The sequence below is a fragment of the Chiroxiphia lanceolata genome, chromosome 1, assembly GCF_009829145.1.
Source record: "Chiroxiphia lanceolata isolate bChiLan1 chromosome 1, bChiLan1.pri, whole genome shotgun sequence".
Taxonomy (NCBI): domain Eukaryota; kingdom Metazoa; phylum Chordata; class Aves; order Passeriformes; family Pipridae; genus Chiroxiphia; species Chiroxiphia lanceolata.
The window spans coordinates 13,844,532-13,865,221 of record NC_045637.1 but is presented as its reverse complement, the minus strand read 5'-3'; the positions used below and the strand labels follow the sequence as shown (position 1 = coordinate 13,865,221).

General features: G+C 38.1%; 1 protein-coding gene across 1 annotated transcript in view; it reads right to left on the bottom strand.

Annotated features, from left to right (window-relative positions):
- The window catches only part of MRPL13 (mitochondrial ribosomal protein L13), a 30,488-nt gene that overhangs the window by 1,649 nt on the left and 8,149 nt on the right, over window positions 1-20,690 (bottom strand). The window contains exons 5-6 of the mRNA XM_032693871.1: window positions 13,878-13,964; window positions 13,417-13,537 (exon numbers count right to left, since the gene is read on the bottom strand). Of these exons, the coding sequence (XP_032549762.1) occupies window positions 13,466-13,537; window positions 13,878-13,964 (159 nt within the window). The 3' untranslated portion in view covers window positions 13,417-13,465. The remainder of the gene's footprint in view (window positions 1-13,416; window positions 13,538-13,877; window positions 13,965-20,690) is intronic.

The window sequence follows — 20,690 nt, the reverse complement described above, 5'->3', positions numbered from 1 at the left end:
GTTTTTCATAGGTCAATTCATCCTCTTGTGTGTTGCTCAAAGGATTTTGCATTTTTCTATGAATAGATCACATAAAACTTCACTCCAGGATTATGCTTGAGTGCTGCAGAACTATGGGTCTCACAGTACTTTGTTGTGGGGTGGAAATCCATATTTTCTTTCTTGCTTGTAGTCTGCATTTCAACTGTAATGCCCATTGTCTTAAAAGTTAAATGCATGAAACACTAGACTCTTAGTTTGCAGTCTTACAAAGTTAATGAAGCTTAAAGGTAGGATTTTCTACACTGAAACAGTTGTGTGAACAAATACAAAAGGTTTTAAAGCCTTTTCTATTACCACAGTACTTGTACTTGGCTTTTGGACTGCTTTTGAAGAGTCCTTGGCACTAGGGAAGCTAAGCCTTGAAAAACTCTGCCTTTGGCAAAAGCGTTATAGGCACTTTGTCAGACAAAGAGTATGAACCACAAAACCCTTGTCTACTCAGAGAGAATTATAAACTACTTGTGAACACTAATGGATAGACTGCTCATTGATAAATGACATGAATCCATGCAAGAGTGTTCTTCGATGGCAGTGCTTTTGCCCTTCCTCAGCAAAGCCCTGAGTTTATGCATTTGGAACAAAGAAAATGCAACCTCCTAGAAGAGACAGTTCAGAAATTCACCCAAAGGCAAGACTTCACATAGCTGCTTCTTTTTTTTTCTTTTTAAAGTAACATTCTTGGGGGGGGGAAAAACACAACTTTGCTGTATATTGACAGCAGACTCCAAGGCAAGGGGAAATAGGTGGCAGAATGTGAAATCTCTGAAATCTGTGCTGAAAGGCAAAGTGTTGTGGGTTCACTGAAAATATGCAACATTAGTATCTGCAGCAGATGTCTGCCACCAAAACACGTAAAAAATATCTGTCCCACTAACATTTTTATACTCCACATAAAGAGCTTTAAGACACAGTTCAGCAAATTCTAGGCAAAATACTTAGCAAATTAAATTAACATCCTGTTCATTACACCAGGCCTCTTAGTGCTTTTCTCTTAACAAATATGTTACCACTAAGTAAAAGGAACTGAAGAACTGGTCCTATGCTCTGATTACATCTTTTAAATCCCTTAATGTGGCCCAGGGAGGTCATGGAGTCTCCCTCTCTGTAGACATTCAAAACCCACCTGGATGTGTTCCTGTGTCACCTGCTCTGGGTGACCCTGCCTTGGCAGGGGGGTTGGACTGGATGATCTCCAACCTGAACTACTCCGTGATTCTGTAAATTCTCTCAACTTTTATCCATACTCACAGCTATCAGAAGACAAATACAGCTGATGTAAAATGCTGACAATCCACAGTCACTGAACTTTACAAAAGAGATAAACCTGCACATACGACCAGTTCATAGGATCAGTTTGTATGATGGAGAACAAAAGGGTCTTAGTGGTCCCCAAAGTTACTGGGGGTCCTGGTGGAAAACAAGCTGTCCATAAGCCAGCAGTGTGCCCTTGTGGCCAAGAAGGATTTGTAGCTCTGGATAGTCTTTTCATACCTATTATTTGAATGTAATGCAAATCACAGGCTAACTGTACACTGTATGTAAAGGATAAAATGTCCACTTGTGAAGAAACTGTTAAAGGTTGGATCCACAGAAAATACAAAATGTTGGTGGAATTAAGGATCAAATGGAAGAGTTATTTAAACTCTCAGAAATAATGTGCTATACTTGCGGGATTCTGAAGATACCCTATATATATCCAGGTTATTTTTTGTGATTTAAAATTGAGAGCAATTTGTGAAATCTCAATCACAAAGCTGACTTACTCTTTCTCAAAATAAGAGCCATTCAGATATATTAAGATACTCAAAAGATTAGCTGGAGGGGATAATTCAGATATGCAAATATCTCAGGTACCACTCACCCATAAAAGATTTGGGGGTCCTGGTGGACACCAAGTTGAATGTGAATCAGCAGTGTGCCCTTGCTGCCAAGAAAGCCAATGTCATCCTGCGCTGCATTAGGCTAAGTACTTCCCGCAGGTCGAGGGAGGTGATCCTGCCCCTCTGATCAGTGCTAGTGAGGCCTCACCTGGAGTGCTGTGTCCAGTTCTGGGCTCCCCAGTACAAGAGACATGAACACACTGCAGAGTCCAACAAAGGGCCACAAAGTTAATTGTGGGATTATGGGACTGGAGCACCTCACACAGTCAGGCTGAGAGAGCTCTGACTGTTCACCCTGGAGAAAGGAAGTCTCTGGGGGATGTCACTGATGTATACAAATACCTGAAGGGAGCGTGTGAAGAGGACAGAGTGGAGGACACTGACAAGACTGAGAAAATGGGCACAAACTAAAACACAGGAGGTACCATCTGAACATCAGGAAACACTTTTTTGCTATGAGAGTGACCAAGCACTGGAACAGGTTGCTCAGAAAGACTGGAGTCTCCATTCCATCCTTGGCGACAGTCCTGGGCAAATGGCTCTAAGTGGCCCTGCTTGAGCCAAGGGTTTGGACCAGATAACCTCCAGAGGTCCCAACTACTTAGTCCTAGCCTTCTGTACAATGATGCAGTTAAAACTGCTTTTCAGACAAAACTGTAACTGTGAAATCTGCACAGACACTGAAGACAGAATTTACAATGGCAAACTTTAGCCCAAGGACGCAAGTCTTTTCAAGTCATCTCTAAAGTCAGTGAAGAAAGGCAGGACTTCCCCAGAATACTTTACTTAAAGATTCATTCTAGTTATTCCAAATGGAGCTTAGACTACCTGTTTGATTAATACTGAAATCTAGTGATCATACATGTGCTTCCCTAACTACCCCCACCAACTCTAACATACACCACTTTGTGCAGCTGCATAAAACAAACTTATCTTTAATCTAGGTCAGTTCCCTGATTCTCCATTCTGTTGCCACACAAGCAGAATGGAAAGGTGAGAAAAGTGATGGATGATATTTAAAACCTAGCCTTTTTGCTGGAAAAAATGCTAGTGAAGCTATAACCTCAGCCTTTGAATATCCCAGAGGGCAAACAGAAACTAACAGCACAGAAAGAACTACTTGTATAGTTGCAACTACGATGGGACCCCCCACTCCACAGAACATTCAATATTCTTTTCAGTGTGATGTGAAATGTCCTCTTCCAAGGGTATTTTTCCTGTCAAAGTGGACAGGACAGAGACCCTTTCCAATAGTTAAATGTGTTCAACTTTCAACTCCTGGAGTGAATATTTATTTCCATCAACTCTGAACAGACTTGCTGCACAGCTCCATCTTTATTAAATTCTTGTCAGCACATTCCAGCAATGATGTTTCCTTTTGCCTAGCAATGTTTTGTGGAGGTAAAACAGCCTCAGAAAAATAAAATGAGGGGTGTATATGTGTGTGTGTTACTCCTTGAACACCAAATCTAAGGGACCAACAGTCTGTGTGATACTGCAACTAATCTGATTTCAAAATATATGGAACAGTTTCACCACCTTACTTCTTGGCAAGCAAGAGAACACCTTATAATACAGCCCTTACAGCAGACAGGTGAAAAATAGCATTACTTACCTCATAGAAATAATAAGGTTAAGACTTTAGAGTAATATATGACAGTGTCTATTTTATATGTAAAGCAGTCATTTTACAATCCAATCCTTTAAAAATATTTTCTCTTAATTTTTAATAACTCAGAATTTTTAATAATTCAGAATACCTCTTCAAAACTACGTATCTTAACCCAAATTACTTTGTTTTTTAGAACTTCTAATGCATTGGGATTAGCTATATATTTCTACCATATAATGTATGGCAGACATCACTCTTCCTTCTTCTTCCAAAAGAAGTTACACACCTGCCTAGTTTCTTCGACCACATGCTGCTGATAAATAGCACTTGATAACATGACCCTATCTTCTTTCAAACTCAAAATCCCTCGACAGTCATCTCTCCATAAACAATCCCTACCCACAACAACTGCTTTGTTGATATTTTGCATTGTCTAATACTTTCCAAAACAAGTTGTATGAAGTCAAATTTCATGGAGTTAACTACAGTCATTTGTGTGCTTGCAAGCCTGCGTTAATGACTGCTAACTTATGTTTTCAAACGTGCCTCTGCTGAGGAATAGGACTGTCAGTGCTGCAGAAGAAGTGAGTGACCTGTCAATACCTGCTCTTGACTCAGCAATGCACACCTGGTGCGGAAACTTTGAAGATCTCAAATTGCATTTTTCTCTTCATCTGTGGGCAATTATCTCACCATTGGAGAACGTGACCCAGAGAGCTGGGGTTCCCTGGACTTTCTGCAATCTCACCAGCAAAAACAAAGAGTGTTCAGAAAGGATTTACCCTTGCTTCAGCACTGCAAAAGGTCAGTGCCTTAGGGCTAAGTAATGCCACAGGCTAATAAACTGACAGAGATGAGAGCAGTGGTACAAGAGCAAAAGTTGAAAAGGATAGGCTTAGAATTCTGTTCAGATATTACTGCTTCCATGAATGAGAGAAACCACTCCAGATACATTAACGCCCCTAAAAATTAATAAACATCTTGTATGAAAGGCACATCCATCTCTTCCATTCACAGTCTTCACAATGCTCCCTATTACCTGAAAAATTTTATGTCTAGTAGGCTTCCCATTTGCATGGGTTATCCATCAAAAACTAAACCAATACAGTATCAGTCTTAACTCACAGTTATTGAAATGTTTTAAGAGTAACTCATGCCATAGAGTTTTAGGTCTGTGGCTGCTATGGTAGCTTTTTTCCCACTGTTTGTTTTTTTTTTCACTTTCCCCCACCCTGTTTCCCGCTGAACAGTGGAGAGTTCCCCAAAAAACTGAAGGAGTCTTCAGCATGACTGTGTGGTTTCACAGAAGCTCTCTCTGATTTTCTTACACAAATTTCAAGAATTTTAAGAAACAAGGATAAAACCTCTCCAAATTTGGCTGAAACACGCAAAGAAATGTGGTTTAATTGGTGTTAAAGTACTTCTAAACTACCCCTACTTTTTTTAAAGTAGTTAACCAGTGATATCCACTGGGTGATAAATGTATCGCTTAGGAGAGTTTATAAACAGCACAGTTTCAAAGAGATGACAGATAGGGGAAGATCAATTAGTGAAAAGATTTTGTGGACTGATCATGCCACTTAGTATTTAGCCCTCAGCCACTCTTTGATCCAATTACTCTGTGGTAGGAGGCACACTGGATCTGTATTACTGCAATGCTCTTCTTCGTAATTATGGAAATCACAATCACAGGAATGTGGAATTATTGCTAACTGATGACAGTCATTTGCTTACACAGGATAGTTCTATGGCTCAACTTTTGTATTCCCTTATTAAGGGCAAGAGGTGGGTTTTAGCCTTTTCTCATAAGAAAGGGTTCCAAATAATTCATTTTGTATACTCATGCACAATACTCACAGTATGAAATCTGTGGTCCATCTGGCATGTATTTTAGGTTAATTTATGAATAAACTATGAAATTTTGAGTATCTTAAGACTCCTTCTTATGGACAAACTTCAAGACAGAGCCAAGATTTACTGTAAACTCTAAAACAAAAGACATATATATTTTTCAGGTACACTTCCAAGTTGAGCCAAGTCAATAGGTATTAGGTAAGTGCACTATAGCTAAGGGCATTTTTGAATATATGTCACCTTTTTCACTAACCACACTAGTAAATCAAAAACCAAGGATTAGACATGGTTGTCATTCTCTGTAAAACCAAAATATGTGGTTGCACTCAAATATCAACAGTTTGGAGCTGGGGGGGGGGAGATGAATTGTTTTTCTACTCAAGGTGTACCTACTAACCCAGGGTAGCTCTGTGCCTCTGGTAAAATAATCAGTGAAACAGCTAATGACATTTAAACTATCATTAAATTTCCAATAACCACCGTGGCCTATCCTAAACCATGAACTTGTTCTGCCTGGGGCACAAGAGCCTTTCCATGTTGGTGTAGTTCTCCAGACTATTATCTTGGCTAAAAAGCATTTCTACAAGTATAACTAATTTTGCTTGGAGAATAAACCACAGTTAGAGAAGCTTGCTTTTGTAACAAAATAGTGTAAGAAAAGACAATACTGCTATGACAGTACAGCCATCGTGATTAACCCTCTTCTGCACAAACACTTAAGATTTACCTTTTGTAGTCCTCAGTTGCAGCTTATTTTCTTTTTTTCTACATAAAACTAGCACTTGGCTTTAAGTTTTAACAAGTGTTCTTAAGTCAAGTTACCTAAACCAGTGTTATATGCATTTAAGTACTCTTAGTGAAATTAAGAATGGCTTATTACAATTTAAAATAAAGTGGCCACAACCCAGTTTCTATAATAAGAAATTATGCAAAACTGATCTAAGATGTTTAAAAATTACTGTAATTCCCAAATTTTGACGTGGATTACATTATTTCTGTCTGGAAAATGATTTAAGTTAAATCAATGCAAAGTACACCTAAATTTCATCTTGGTATGACATTTGCTTTTTGCAAATGAAAGGTTTCTCTTTAAGTGATATATTCTGCTAAAACTGTATGATTGTAGAAAGAACAGCATTGCACACTTGGCTTTGGACAAAGAATTACGTTATTCTTCAAATAAATAGAGGACTGGGTGAAGAAATGGTGAAATAATTTCCAGACTTGCTGTCAGCACCAGAAGTGAAAAAAGGAAATCTAGACATTTATAAAGAGCAATTAAAAAATAATCTAACTCTAATTTCACCTGGGTAAGTAGTTCAACAGTATCGTTTACAACCATTTTCCTACTGCTTGTCAAATTCCCATTAATTTAGTTTCTACTCTAGCATAGGAGATCAACAGATTTTAAGGGAAAGGAAAAGTAGCTTTAGAACTTTTTTTTGGGAGCCTCTTCAGACAGCTCAAGTAAAAGGGCCCGGTTACCCATTCATTATGTCTGACCTTCACTCTAGTTTTAGATAGAAGGTAAGCTGCCCCCAGGTAAAGGGTATGGGAATCAGTAAGCACTGATGTGTTTCAGGTAGGCCAGAGAAAAGCCAGGAATTAATTTCAATTGGCTAAACAATCTGAACAGGAATTGTTGGATTTTTAAGGATGATTGAGCTACTGACCCTTCTCAATTAGTGCCCAGTTGCTGCCTGAAGTTAAAACCTCATGTAGGGGAGAGAAATTTGCTTCTTAAGTATCTGTGTGGCTTTTTGTCCACTGGAATTTAGATCCAGCTCTGGTAGTCTGAAGTGAGACTTGGTTACCTTCAAATCTCCTGTTAAACAAAATGCTACACAAAATCCCAATATATTTTTATGCTCTTACTATTAAAAAAAGTCACCAGTGATAGTTTCTAGATTTTACTGGGGGTTAATGATATCCAGTTAGTAATGTAATTCTTAAAAAGAACCGAAAAAGCCACAGAAAATGAACTTCCAGAGGGATTCCTCAAAGAGTACATTGGAACAGAACAGGGCTATTGGCAGGAGAGCTTTTTCCTGGTTTATAGTTTGCTTTTAGGAAAAGTAAGACCGGCTCCAGTCTTTTCTTACAGAAGTTTGTGTTGGCCACCTCTTCTCTCAGCACTCATACATGCCAGCCCTGCTTTGTGAGAGAAGATGAGCACACAAGTTGGAGGGCCAGTACTTATTCCCCACAGCCCAAAGATAAGAACCAAATATTACCATGCAAGGCACTTGGAATTCAAACCCCAAAAAGCCGCAGCCACATTCTACAACTAAGCAGGAACTAAAAAAAAGACTGGAGAAATACTTATTTTACTAGTGATTTTTTAAAGGCTAATAAACAAACTCGAGATGGTCCTTATAATATAGCTCAAGATCTCACCATCTCTGGAGGAGATCTTTATGGCTTTCTCTCTGCACTTCCCCATGTAACTAGAGTAACCAATTCCACAATTTTTCCTTTATTTATTTCACTGTAGGAAAAAAAGCATTTTATAAACTTAGTAATGACTGCAAGTTATAATTTGTAACCACAACACATCACTAGAAATACTCCAAACATAATTTCTCTATGCAGTGAAGAAGTGAGGTGTCTTTTGGTGTTGGTTCCTTGTGAAGTTATCTGAAGACATAACAGACAAAAAAAACTCATAAAAAAGCCTGTCAGCATTTTGCATATATAAAAGTACTGTTCATAACATCATTTCAGCCACATAACCAGCATATCCCTGGCTTCTTCAGTTCTGTTACTCCATCCCAGAAATAATGTGGGTAACTAAAAATAGGAACCTACACTAGAAATTGTAGAATTGTGCAAGACAACAATTGCTGCAGCTCTTGTAAGAAAGGGCAGCTGTGGCTGAGAGGATCTCTAAATCCAGAAGCCTTTCCATTTACCAATGCCCACAAATTTGTTTGCTGGGAACGTGACAGTTGGTTTCGGTTGGCTGAGTCTGGCAAAGCTGGTTTTAAGGACCACAAAACCAGGGTGGAACTGGAGTAGAAGTTATATTTTAGCACAGAATGTGCAATGAGCATTATCAGAGCCACCTGCAATTCACAGGCGTCCAACACGCTTGTGTTTCATCACCTACCAACTTTTCCTTCTAAGAACATTGTGATTCTCTGTTTTCAAAGCCCAGAGTGTTGCTGATGAATTACCAGGAATCTTTGTGCCATGGCGTGGGGATGACACGGGCAGTGTCAGTATTGGCACCCTGCCCAGCCCATGCGCTCAGCTGAAACAAAATTACGGCTTCAGACCAGATTCTGCAACCCGCTGCCTCAAAGCAGGATGTACAGATGGGGGTGGAAATCAGGCAAGTTAATCAGAAAAATAAACACTAAAAGGGTGTTTGGTTTTCTTAAACCAGATTTCAAAGTTTACAATACATCAAGTTTTAAAAAACATCAAAAAGTGTCAAGAACTTTCCCCCGAAAGGACAAGGAGGGGCTGTTGGCCAGAGGGGAGTTCCCAGGAGAGATGGCAGTGGAACAGGCGCTCAGTATGTGGCAGCACCAGCCCGAGCACACTCCTTCAAATCAGATGGCTCTGCTTTCTTAAGGGAAACTCTCAGGAATGAATCCATCTTACTGGACCAACACAGAGGTGCTGTTCCATATATCTGGTAACATTCTACTTAATACTTCTTGAAAAACAATTTCCTGCCTTTAAAACTGTCTCAAACATATATATGCCCAGACAGTTAAACAACTTTAAAATGGTATCTAACAGGAAAAATTCACCCATGAATCTGATGTGTCTTTGCGTTCACGGAACCGAATTGTTGCTTAGTCATATGTGACTGGTAAATTCTGTGATGATTCTGTTTAAAACTCATTTAAAAGACATCAATCTGAAACTTCAAACACACTTGAAATAATGGTTTCATTCACAGTACAAAAATCGACCTTGTCAAAGGAACCAGGTTTTGATCTTTCCCCCTTTGAAATATGTCGGGAAAAGACATAATTTAACTTTCTTGTATCTACATGGTTTTCCACCACACTTAACTTCAGACCAGCAGGAACCTCTGCACAAGCTGGAAAGTCGTTTGGTTCCCATTATGGATAAAAGGAAAGAATGCTCAAAGAAGGCCTCTCTGACTAGAAAATATTCTGACATTTAATTCTCCAATTTCATGGGAACAGGATCCTGCTTGATGTCCCATCATGAACTCTGCTGTGGTGGAAGGAGGGGTGATGGGAAAGCTCTCCACTCTGAACACCAAATGATCTGTTGGGTTTCCACATCAGACCTGTGCTTTCCTTAAAAACTGTTTCTCTGTTTTGGAGTTCCACGTGGATACTGCTATTTCTCTGTGGTGGATCAGTCTCCAATTACCAGCAAAACAGCCCTTAAAAACATATCTACAGCACGACACTTAGATATCCAATGAGATTGTTAGCAGCACTGACCATGTTGTCTTCATGTTCCAAATGAAAATTATTTACCTTATTATTTCAGATTAAAGAGAAAAAGGGTATTTTCCTCCTAGAAATAGTAATTTCTCATACAAATTCAGTTATTTACACTAATTACCTATTATCTATCTTATGGCTATTTTAAATATGGTGAGGTACATTTCTTGGGTGTAAGTTTTATTGTAAAACTTAACGATTATTTTCTATTATAATTGTGTTTACCTGTATTTATAGCCTACATACCTTTAAGCAAGATATGCTTTCAATTGATCTTTTTCAGTCAAGCATACCGGTATTTTAAAAGGCTGATATGAACTATTTTTTTTTCTGTACAAAGAAGATGAACCACAGATTCTGCTTCCCTGTAATTCCTCCTTTTTTAAAATCACTCTCAGAGGTATTTAGTTCCCATTTGAACCTCTACCCTTTGTTAAACAGGGTGGTCACCAGGCTCAGAACTTCATGGAAGATACATAATAATTAAAACCAAAAATCACATAAGGCAAGAAGAATTAATAAAGTCATCTGAAGAAAAAAACTGAGTTTATAGCTTTTCTGCATCCTTCATTTTCTGGTTTATTGTAAGGACTACTCTTACTGGAAGCTATCTATAGCTTCTGCAGAAGCTCACATACCCAAGTCTACAACAAGGCTTTTTACATCCCAAATGCAGAATGCAGGACACAGAGGACAAGAACAGCCTACTCATTTTAGCACCATGTGTTTGTTCTCACACAGAGAACTAAGATCCTAGTACAGAATAACAAACAATAGCCCAAGGAAAAGCCAAACAGGACTAACACTACTAGCAACCTGTGCACTGGTGTTTTTTAAATTTATTAAAATACTAATCTATTTTACTATCAGTGTTTGTTTACTTTCATCACACATAAAGAACCATAGAAAAATTTGCATCTGAAAGGATCACACTCCAAGCGGGACTAACTTCAACATTACATCAGGTTGCTCAGGAACCGTGCGGTGAGTTCAAAACATCTCCATGGCTGGAGATTCTAAAACCTCTCCGGGCATCCTGTCAGCTGGAAAGAATAAAATGATGAGGAGCCCAAACAGAGAGTGAGTTTTTCATTCTGAGATACACGTGTTTCTGCAATACTTGGATTTCCAAAAATAACTCATGTTCCCTTCACATTTCCTCTTCTGAAATAATGTCAGGTAGTTGTTTTTTTGGTACATCTCAAATGATCAGATTTATATGATGATATTTTAACTAACTTCACTTCGATTTGTTGAACAAATCTGTCTCCTTTTTTGACTCATTTTTAGAAGAATGTTTTTGCTAGATGCCTCTAAAAGAATACGTAAATACTTAAATCTTTGTCACTTCTACAGTCTTTCAAAGGAATAATGCAAACACTACTGTTCCATGGGTTCACACACTGAAAAAGCTCAGAACACAGAGTCTATTACAGTTAGTATGGATACACCCTTTCTTTGTAGTGAGTTTGGTGCAAAGTGTCTATTCTCGACACTCCTGCTGGCAACAGTGACCACTACAAGTCACCTAGAATTGAGTCTCTTTTACAGACTTCTGTATTTTACCTACCACATCAGAAAGTTCTTTTGCCAAATTTGCTCAATTCTTATCTTTTATTTCACAACTAAGTCCTTCCCCACATAGCACTCTGAATGCTAGAGAATCACAATAATACACTTACTTCCCTCAGACAGGAAAGCACTTATTATTTTCTCATAATTTCAAATTGGAAACTCTTCCCAACATCAAAACTGCTAAAAAAGTGAGCTGAAGGTTAAATTAAAACTTAGCTATCTGACATTTATATCTGAGATTCACAATGGTCTGGCTGCAGGCCAGAACAAGAAGCCTGAAAGTATAACAGTGACGAGCCCTGAGGCCTGGGGAGAGAACGTAGATAACCATCTTCACTCTTACCTCTCCGCTAGGTCTTACCAGTCCTGAGTACAGAAAAGAAGGTAGGACTAAAGTCCAACACAGCAAAGGTATGGCAGCAGGTGTTAGATATGCCTTCCTGCCTTTAAAAGTGGCTCTAGACAGAGTAGCTGACTGAAGGGAAAATTCTGGCCTAGTTTCTCCACTCAAGAGTGTCAAATTCTCGCCAAACTCCCCTCTGTTTTACCCTACCCCACCAGACCTCACAGGCTCACTCTCTCTGGCATTCTCTCACACTCATTTTAGACTACTATTTTATTCCTCTCAGGTGCACCTATTCCTTGGTTCTTCTCACCAGAGTACCCACTTGAGCTCCCCAGCCCTCCCAAGGAGAAGCACTTGATCCCCTGAGCTGAAAGCCTCCAAATCTCCTGCAGCTGCAGGGTTTCTAAGGCAGCAGCTTCCCCCACCTCCATAATTGCATGGAGTAAAAGCACTGTATATGGATAGCAGTTACCAGCAATCAGTCTGGATGATACTGTAGAGGAAAGAAATATAAAAAAAGGGAATGATTATTTTCCCTGTGCTTTGAATCCCTCCAAGGGAATGGTTCCAAGAAATGATGTGAGGGGAATTCTAGCTTCAATAGTGTTTGTACCTGCAGATTTTCCTCAAGGATCAACATGCTGAAGTAGCCTTCTCAATGCTAAGATGAAGAATTAGGAAACTTAGTTTGACAGCAATGACTAATTAGATGGCATCAAGTTTACTTGTCCTCTGCCACCACACACCTACGAGTCAACACAATTAAGGTGCCCCAGTGCTAAGGAGATGAACTCAACCAAGACTGTGGCAGTGAAGGGGGACAAAGAAAACGCATTTCAAAGCTCTGGCAGCATAACACCATTTCCTTTGACAATACATATACTCCCAATTAGTAGCTAAGTTAAGTGTCAGCTCCCCACTCAATGCTAGATATTATGAGAGAGTCTATAAGTTTTAACATTAAAAACAGTTATACAAGACCATAACATGCCATATGACAGGAGAGGCTTATCAGCTTTACTCTAATGTACTGCAGAATTCTGGTCATTGATGCAGAGTCTGAATTTCTTCAGGGCTAGTCCACCAAAATCTCATAGGAACAAGGACATATCAGCATCTTCAACTCCATCCCGTAGTGAGGATAAAAGCAAACGTAACAATTTGTATAACTGATACAGGTTAGAAAACGTCAAACCCAATGAACCTGTTTCAGCCCTGAAGAGGACTTAAAGCATTTACTGGATTCTGTTCTCTTCAACACAGACTGTAACACAGTGCCTTGATTACACAGAACTGACACACAGACTTTGTTTTGGTGTCATCTAGGAGGAAGCCTAGGAAAACTCACTTTTAATAAGCTTTTGAAAGCTTATAGAGCCACAGTTATGCATTATAGAGCATGTACAGCTCAAACTGGGTCATGAAGTTTTTACCCATTTGGATGAAGTAAAGAGTTGAAAGCATGATTTCAAATAAAGCTTTTCTCATTAAAATAAAGTCCAGAAATACAAAAAGCTTAGCAACCACTGTTTCTTGTTTTAATGATGGCCTCTCTCCAAAAAGAGATGACATAAACAGAAAAATCATTACTTTTTTTCTTACTAATAATGTGAGAGGCTACATAACACATATTCACTCAAAGTGTCCTTTAAAAAAATCTAAGATACTTACGGAGTCCAAACCCTTGGAAATGCAGCAATTTCTTCTGGTGTATATTCATCTAACCTCTTGGGGACTGCACGTGGCTGAGGAATCTCTTGCAGAAGGTTCTTCTGTATATCTTCTGGATAACCTGAAGCAGGTGAGAACAGTCTTAACTATCTCATGGTTTAAAAAAACACCACTCCCAAAGACAGACCAAAATTTGTCAATACTCCTGCATTCTTCATGCTAAGTGTCTGAACTAAATATAGAAGACAATCTCACACATGTCATGGATCTCATGGTTTTGTGAAATAATAAGAAAAAAAGCATCAACATTTCAACTACATGTATATACACATATATATATTTAAAAAATCAGCTTGATTTTTTTTTTCATTTACCTTCTTATGACACAAGTGCTATTGCTAACACTCCCTCTTCACCTCCAAATCCCACATGAATGAAAATGTAACTGCATGACTACTCACATCCTCTGGGAACAGGTGTAGCCTCTGCATCATAGTTCTTCTCTGAAGGTTTTTTGGAAGCATTCTATAAACAGTCAGTTTAACAATCTGTAGAAAGATAACATGGTAACAAATAATCAGACAGGTTACAGATAATATGAAAAGGTAAGCTGTGTTTCCCTCTGTCCATTCCATTAGTCACTAAACCATTTTGCAGTCACCTTCTTCCATGCTGAAGAACACATTCAGCCAGGTGCTCTAGACTAATTTAAAAAGAATACTTACTCCCCATCTATAAAGAGTTACTCTGACAGCCATATAGAAAATTTCAGCTTAGAAAGTTAAGAGCTATATTTAGCATTGTGGACGATTGCATATGATCATTCAACTTCAAAAATAACTGAGAAGCTTGTGGTTCTACAATAGCTCTACAATACTCAATATTGTATTGCACATTTATATACACATATTATTGAGGAAAAAATAAAATAGGCTCTGACACATTTCCCAAGTGTTCCCAGCAACTAGTTTAACAGTGTAATTTGCTGTGTTTGAAACTGCTTTATAATTAATGCTTTGTATCTTAAGCAAAGCTGACATACCAACACACTCCATTATGAACATACTATATATATTTATAATGATTAGTTACAGATGAACAATCTCACTTCTGAGCATCAGGAATGAATAGAATTTGTACATCTACACTAAATAATGAAAAGTAAACAAAGTTCAACAGGATTTTCTCTTGGACTCTAGTATAGATGCCTCTAATTTAAATACAAAACACATTGTTATGGAATTCACCCAGACAGGGAACATTTGTACACGTAAAACAAGGCACACAACTGCAGGAGACACAAAGGGTTTTACCAAGGACAGCAAAGCATTTAGAGGTAGATTTACATGCAATTCTATAGGTAAAATGTGTGCTCCAAGCCACCTGGACATAAACTATCTCCAAATCAGAAACTACCCAGGCACGCTTAGTGCAATGTTAAGCTCATGTCAATAAGACACACTGAAATGCAGGGCACTAAGCACAAACAAACCTTCCAGGCATCTGGACATTTTGAAAAGTGTACCGAGCAAAGTTGCTTTTTTAAATAACATTAACTAAAGGAATTCAATCGAAATTTTAGAGACAATCACTGAGTTCCCAGCTGGAACCATGTAGTTAAGACAGATTTTCAGGTGTTATGCAGCCAGTACCACAGATCCATGGACAAATACAGTAAATCAAGATAACAGAAGAAATATATAGGTCAGGCAGAATAATCTATGATGTTGATACCTTCTTTAATAAAAATTAATAAGCATCTATTAAAAAACAAAGATGAAAACTAATGCTTTTGAGGGATAAAAACTATTCATGCTTGTACAGCAAACTGCGGTTTATTTAGGTCAATATAGGCTTAGACAAAGGCAAGATGAAGACAGAAAATGAACCTGCACCAGTTGACTTCACTGAATGCTGAAAATCAAGTGAGACACCAAAACGATACAAGAAAATACACAGATATTAAAAGCCCTCTTACCATTAGTAATTTTCATTTTGTACACTTATTTTCCTTTCTATCCAGCATTTTTCCTTATAGCAAATGAAAGATCAAAATACATCAGATCTAAACCAGCAATCCCAGAGACTTCACAACACATTGCCTAACTGTGGGGATTTTTTTCTTTATCTAAAAATTACTTTTAACTTCAGGCTCTGATAGGACCAGTGTTAACTTCTTAGACTAATAAACTGTACACACACGGTCCAACATGTGACCTTTGACCTACAGATACACAGAGCTAGTTATTTAATTATTTCAGTCCAATGAAAAGAGAGACTTTAAAATACTTGAATGAACATTATGTTCAGTTTTTGTTTCTTCAAACAACCAGTGTTCATGTCTGGTTTTTGATCTTCCTCTGCAGCATGTGGCACAGCCACCTGTCGAAATGAACCAGTGTGGTAGAACAGCTGGTCTGTTCTGGTTATAGATACTTCTGACTGGTGAATATGTTCTGATTTTTCTAGCCAAAAGAGAACAGTTCAGTAGTAAAAATGTGCTTATTAAAAAAAGTCCACTCTGTAAAGAATGACTGATTTTATATGCTCAAGTTTTAACAATGAAAAAATACTTTCAATATTGTGTACAGTCACTGCAGCACTGACAATCTCAGGTTGCGACAGACTTACATAAAAACGGGGCTTGAAGAATGCTAATGGATAATGAATGATCATGGATAATCATACACTCAATAATGGTTTCTGTAGGTAAGTATGCTAAACGCAGAAAACATGATCCAAAGCATGCCTATGGTACATTGGCCAATATCCCTGCTGTTCAAGAACTCATTTGCCTTTCCCTGTCCTCTCACACATGCAAGAATTTCATAACCACAAGACCCAGTACAGAAAAATCATGCTCACATGAAGCAAAAACCACTTTTTACTGCCAGGAAATTGTGGAGCCATAGAATGGTTTGGGTTGGAAGGGACTTGTGAAGGTCACTTAGTCCAACCCCTGCAATCAGCAGGGAAATCTTCCACTAGACCAGGTTGGGTCAAAGCCCCATCCAATCTGACCTTAAGCACTTCCAGGGATGGGGCATTCACAACTTCTCTGTGACAGCTGTTTCACTTTCTCACCACTCTCACATTAAAAACTTTCTTCTATATGTCCAATCTAAATTTAAATTTCTTTCAGATTAAAAACATCACTCCTTGTCCTATCACTACAGGCCTTGATAAAAAATCTATCTCTATCTTTTTTATAGGTGCTGTTTATACACTGAAAGGTCACAATAAGGTCTCCCCAGAGTCCACCCTTCTCTAGGTTGAACAACTCCAACTCTCTCAGCCTTTCCTCATAGGAGAGGTGTTACATCCCTCTTATCATCTCTGAGGCCCTCCTCTGGACCTGCTCCAACAGGTCCATGTCTTGCCTGTGCTGGGGGCCCCAAGCTGGACAGAGTACCCCAGGTAGGGTCTCACAAGGGCAGAGTAGAGGGGGAGAATGACCTCCTTCACCCTGATGGCCACGCTGCTTTTGATGCAGCCCAGGACTTTGATTTACTGCAAGGTCATTAGTCCGGCTACGGAACAGAAGACCATACAGGGAGCCAGGACACAGAAAGCAGTGCTGGAAAACGACTGGCTTCCTTCAGAGTAACTTCTGCCTCAAAGACTCTTCTATGAGCCAAACAAATTCAAACCCAACTCCTGGAAAGACCAAGTTTACATCCAAGTCCTTGCCCAAAATTCTGCCTACACCCTCACTCTAACTGGTGTAATGACAAGACAAAGAAGTCAGTAAAGCACAGGCCTAACTGAGGTTGTACAAACTGTTTTTGCACCTAGAGTAAGGCTGTGTAGCAGAAAAGGCAGATAAACCCAGCAATACTTACAGGGTGTTAGGTAAGCAAGGGTTCTCACGTTACCTGAACATGCTCAAATTTTATTAAAAAGACACCAACCCTAAATAAAGAAGTATGGAATTGCAAGAAAAAGTCTGCTACTGAACCCATGCAAAACCCAAACCCAGACTCAATGCTCCCCGAAAACACACATCAGAAGTGTTGTTTCTTTCAGGAATTAACAATAACAACAGATCTTTCTATATGCTTGTAATATACTTTAATAAAGACAAATATTATTGTTTTCTATGTGATTATGCTTACTTTGAACTATTAAAGTAACTAGAGTTTAATTTTACATGAAAGTTATAAAACCCAGTGATTTCTGTAGGATTTCAGACTGGTGAAGAGGTCTACCTACCCACAGGTTCAAGGCAACCTTGATCTCAGTTTAAAACTAACCAGCACAGTTTAACAGTTTATTCAGTTGTGTATGGATTCCTACTGCCTCCTCCCCCAGTCCTCTATCTTTAGTACTAGTAATGTGTAAAATTCCATGTCCTCATAAATACTCACTCCTAAAGACCATAACATCAGGTAAAGACATCCACCATCAGATGTATACAGACACTACAGCGTTAATATTTGGAGATTTTTGTACTACTGGAATGCTGTTTGCCCCAGTTTCTTTTGAATTACAAAATTCCTATTGGCTTTAATTACATTTGTCATCTTGAATATTGCAATATCCTTTTCCCCAAGTTTGCTAATTAATATACTCACAGCATAGACATGTTCTTAATAACAGTGACATGATACTATGCTTTTAGTTTCCAATTTAAAGGGCTAATTAGAAGGAAAGAAATCTGAAGGCAGTTCTATTAAAACTCTTGCCCTTTCAATCCCCTACTGCATGTTACTACATTTTATGAGTACAAATAAATTAAAATGTATTTATTTGAAACACCGTGAGCCTTAAACATTTCAATTTTTGTGACAAGCTTTGGCTTACGTGCAACTTGCAGACTACGTCTAACAGAGAACAAGTTCTGAGAAAGATTCTTTGCCAGATAAAACATACTTTAAAGATGAAAATCAACAGAATACCACTCCTGGTACTTAGAAGCACAAAATAATTGGCTGAATTTCCAGGAGAAAGTCTACCATAACAGCTGAATTAAGTCCAATAATCAACAGGAAGCAATTCTAGAACATGGGAAGGACACAGTGCTCCAGAGAAAACACAGGTTTTAATTACAAGGCATACCAAAAAAACCCTAGAAGAATTTCAGGAGATACACCAGTTTCTCAGAGGTACAGTTTGATACTACATCGTCCTTCTACCAGTTCATGGTTTTCTGTTCTGTATACAATATTGTTCTTTTCACCACATGTTATAAAAACATACTAAGAACTTCATCTTTCTAGCTCTGACAGTTGTACAAGTAGTACAGCAACAGTGAATGTACTCAATGCCGCCATAAGAATCATTTGGTCAGACAAATTAAACTTCCACTGTATGCCATTTGGCTTTCCACTACTGTTCAGCACTTAAAAACATAGAAGTTTAATGTTTTCTTTAAATTAATATACTAACTTGCCTTGCATATTCAAATAAGGAACAGATTAAGATCTTTTTAATAGAAGTATTTATTTTGTGTACTATGAAGCAAAAGACCAAGTCAGCTCTACGACTAATTCACATCACCTAGAGGTTTCAAGATAACATGTTCCCTAACAATATTCTCTTCCCCATGCCAAACTTCTGTGTGCGTGCTAAGCCAGACTTTGAAGTTTTGCTCTACTTAATTAAAAAACATTATTCCACAGTAATAAAAGAAAACCTTATTACATCTAGTGTTTCAGTAACTGGCTTGTAGCATGTACGTATTATTGTATCGAGTATCCCTTACTGATGCAAAGAAAATACGTTCTCAAATACCAACAGCAAGATTTAACTGTGTTTTCTGTCTGAGCTTCTCTTCAAAAGACCATTATTATGCAGATACAATAGCAAGTCTATACGTGCAAGCAGTTGCTAAAGGGCATTCAAAAGGAGAATTAGAACATTTTAAGACCCTTCCAATCAGTGCCAGCAGCTGAACAAACCAGAACCCTGACACCCCCGAGGCTCCCTCCCAGCACATTTCCACTGAGCTACCCTGCTTCACTTAATAATCTTCCCTATCAGGTAACATTCATTCTGAACAATTATTGCCCATTATTTCTCTGTCAAAGGTGATACAGCCTCTGAATACTGCAAAGGTCAGTCCTCTCACTAAGCACTTGTTCTTAGTCAAAGGTAATTTCTTTTTTTTTTTTTTTTTGGGGGTGAGTTTCTGAGGCAGCCAAAAAAAAAAATCAACCCAAGTTTTTCTTACCTTTCAAATTAGAAACAGAATAACAATTGCTTGAAAACTTTGTCCTGACAGGATTACTATCTTGTTCTACAGATTAGATCTGTCAACATATTTTGCAGGCATTTTAATGAAGAGCTGTAATATTTTCCCAGAAAGTTTTTTCAAGTAATTTTTGTTCCCTCTCAAATCTGAGATTAGAAGTACATCTTTTAGTCTTTCTGTATCAAGTAGTTAGTAGCCTAATTTTGCAAGTGCTGGTCCCATGCCTATCAGTGGTTTTCCAGCTAAACAAAACTTCTGCACGTTTTATCAAAAACAAAGAAGAAAACCCCAAACTTCTATAAATTCCAAACAGCTGCATCTCACATCAAAGGGTTTACATATTTCCTTTATTTTCAAAAGACTCTTGGCAAAGAAAATGCACCATACCTTTCAATCAGATTTTTCTTAGCAACCTCCAATGGAAATTAATGCTGCCTAATAATCTTCTAAGGGATTATTCCTACCATACAGAATATTAGTATTATATTAACTGAAGAACAGAGTGGCTGTTTCAAACTACAACAACAGTTATGGTGCACCTAAAGAACATATTTAATACTCTTGCATATGAGTAGTGCAAGAATTTACACTAAAACTAAGTCAGACAAATAAAAGGCTGAAATATGAAGAAGCTTTTTTTTTTCAATAAGCACTTCCTAAAGTAGCCCAGCACACTCCAACAGATCACAGCTATCCAGAAGAGCAGACAACTGAAAATACTAGAAATTTTAAACAGACTCACAGATACTCCCCTCCTTGTGCCACCCAATTTAATTCACAGGTATTAAAGGTAAAAATATGTTAGACTATGTACTTTCGTATCTTTTTTGTCATTTTTTCCCTTCCATAAAACCAAATTTTTCTGAAGTGCTGAAAAACTTGGCACAATGAACACAGAACTTTAAGCTCTATACAAAACATGAACTATGCAGACCTCTTTTGTATTCCCTGCCCCATAAAAACATAAAAGATACTTAGCAGTGGGAAAAAAGTAATATTTTGTCAATCTCAGAGACAAAATTATGCATTTGAGATGAAACATTTATGATTGGACAAACTGGGTTTTTTATTCTTTTCAACA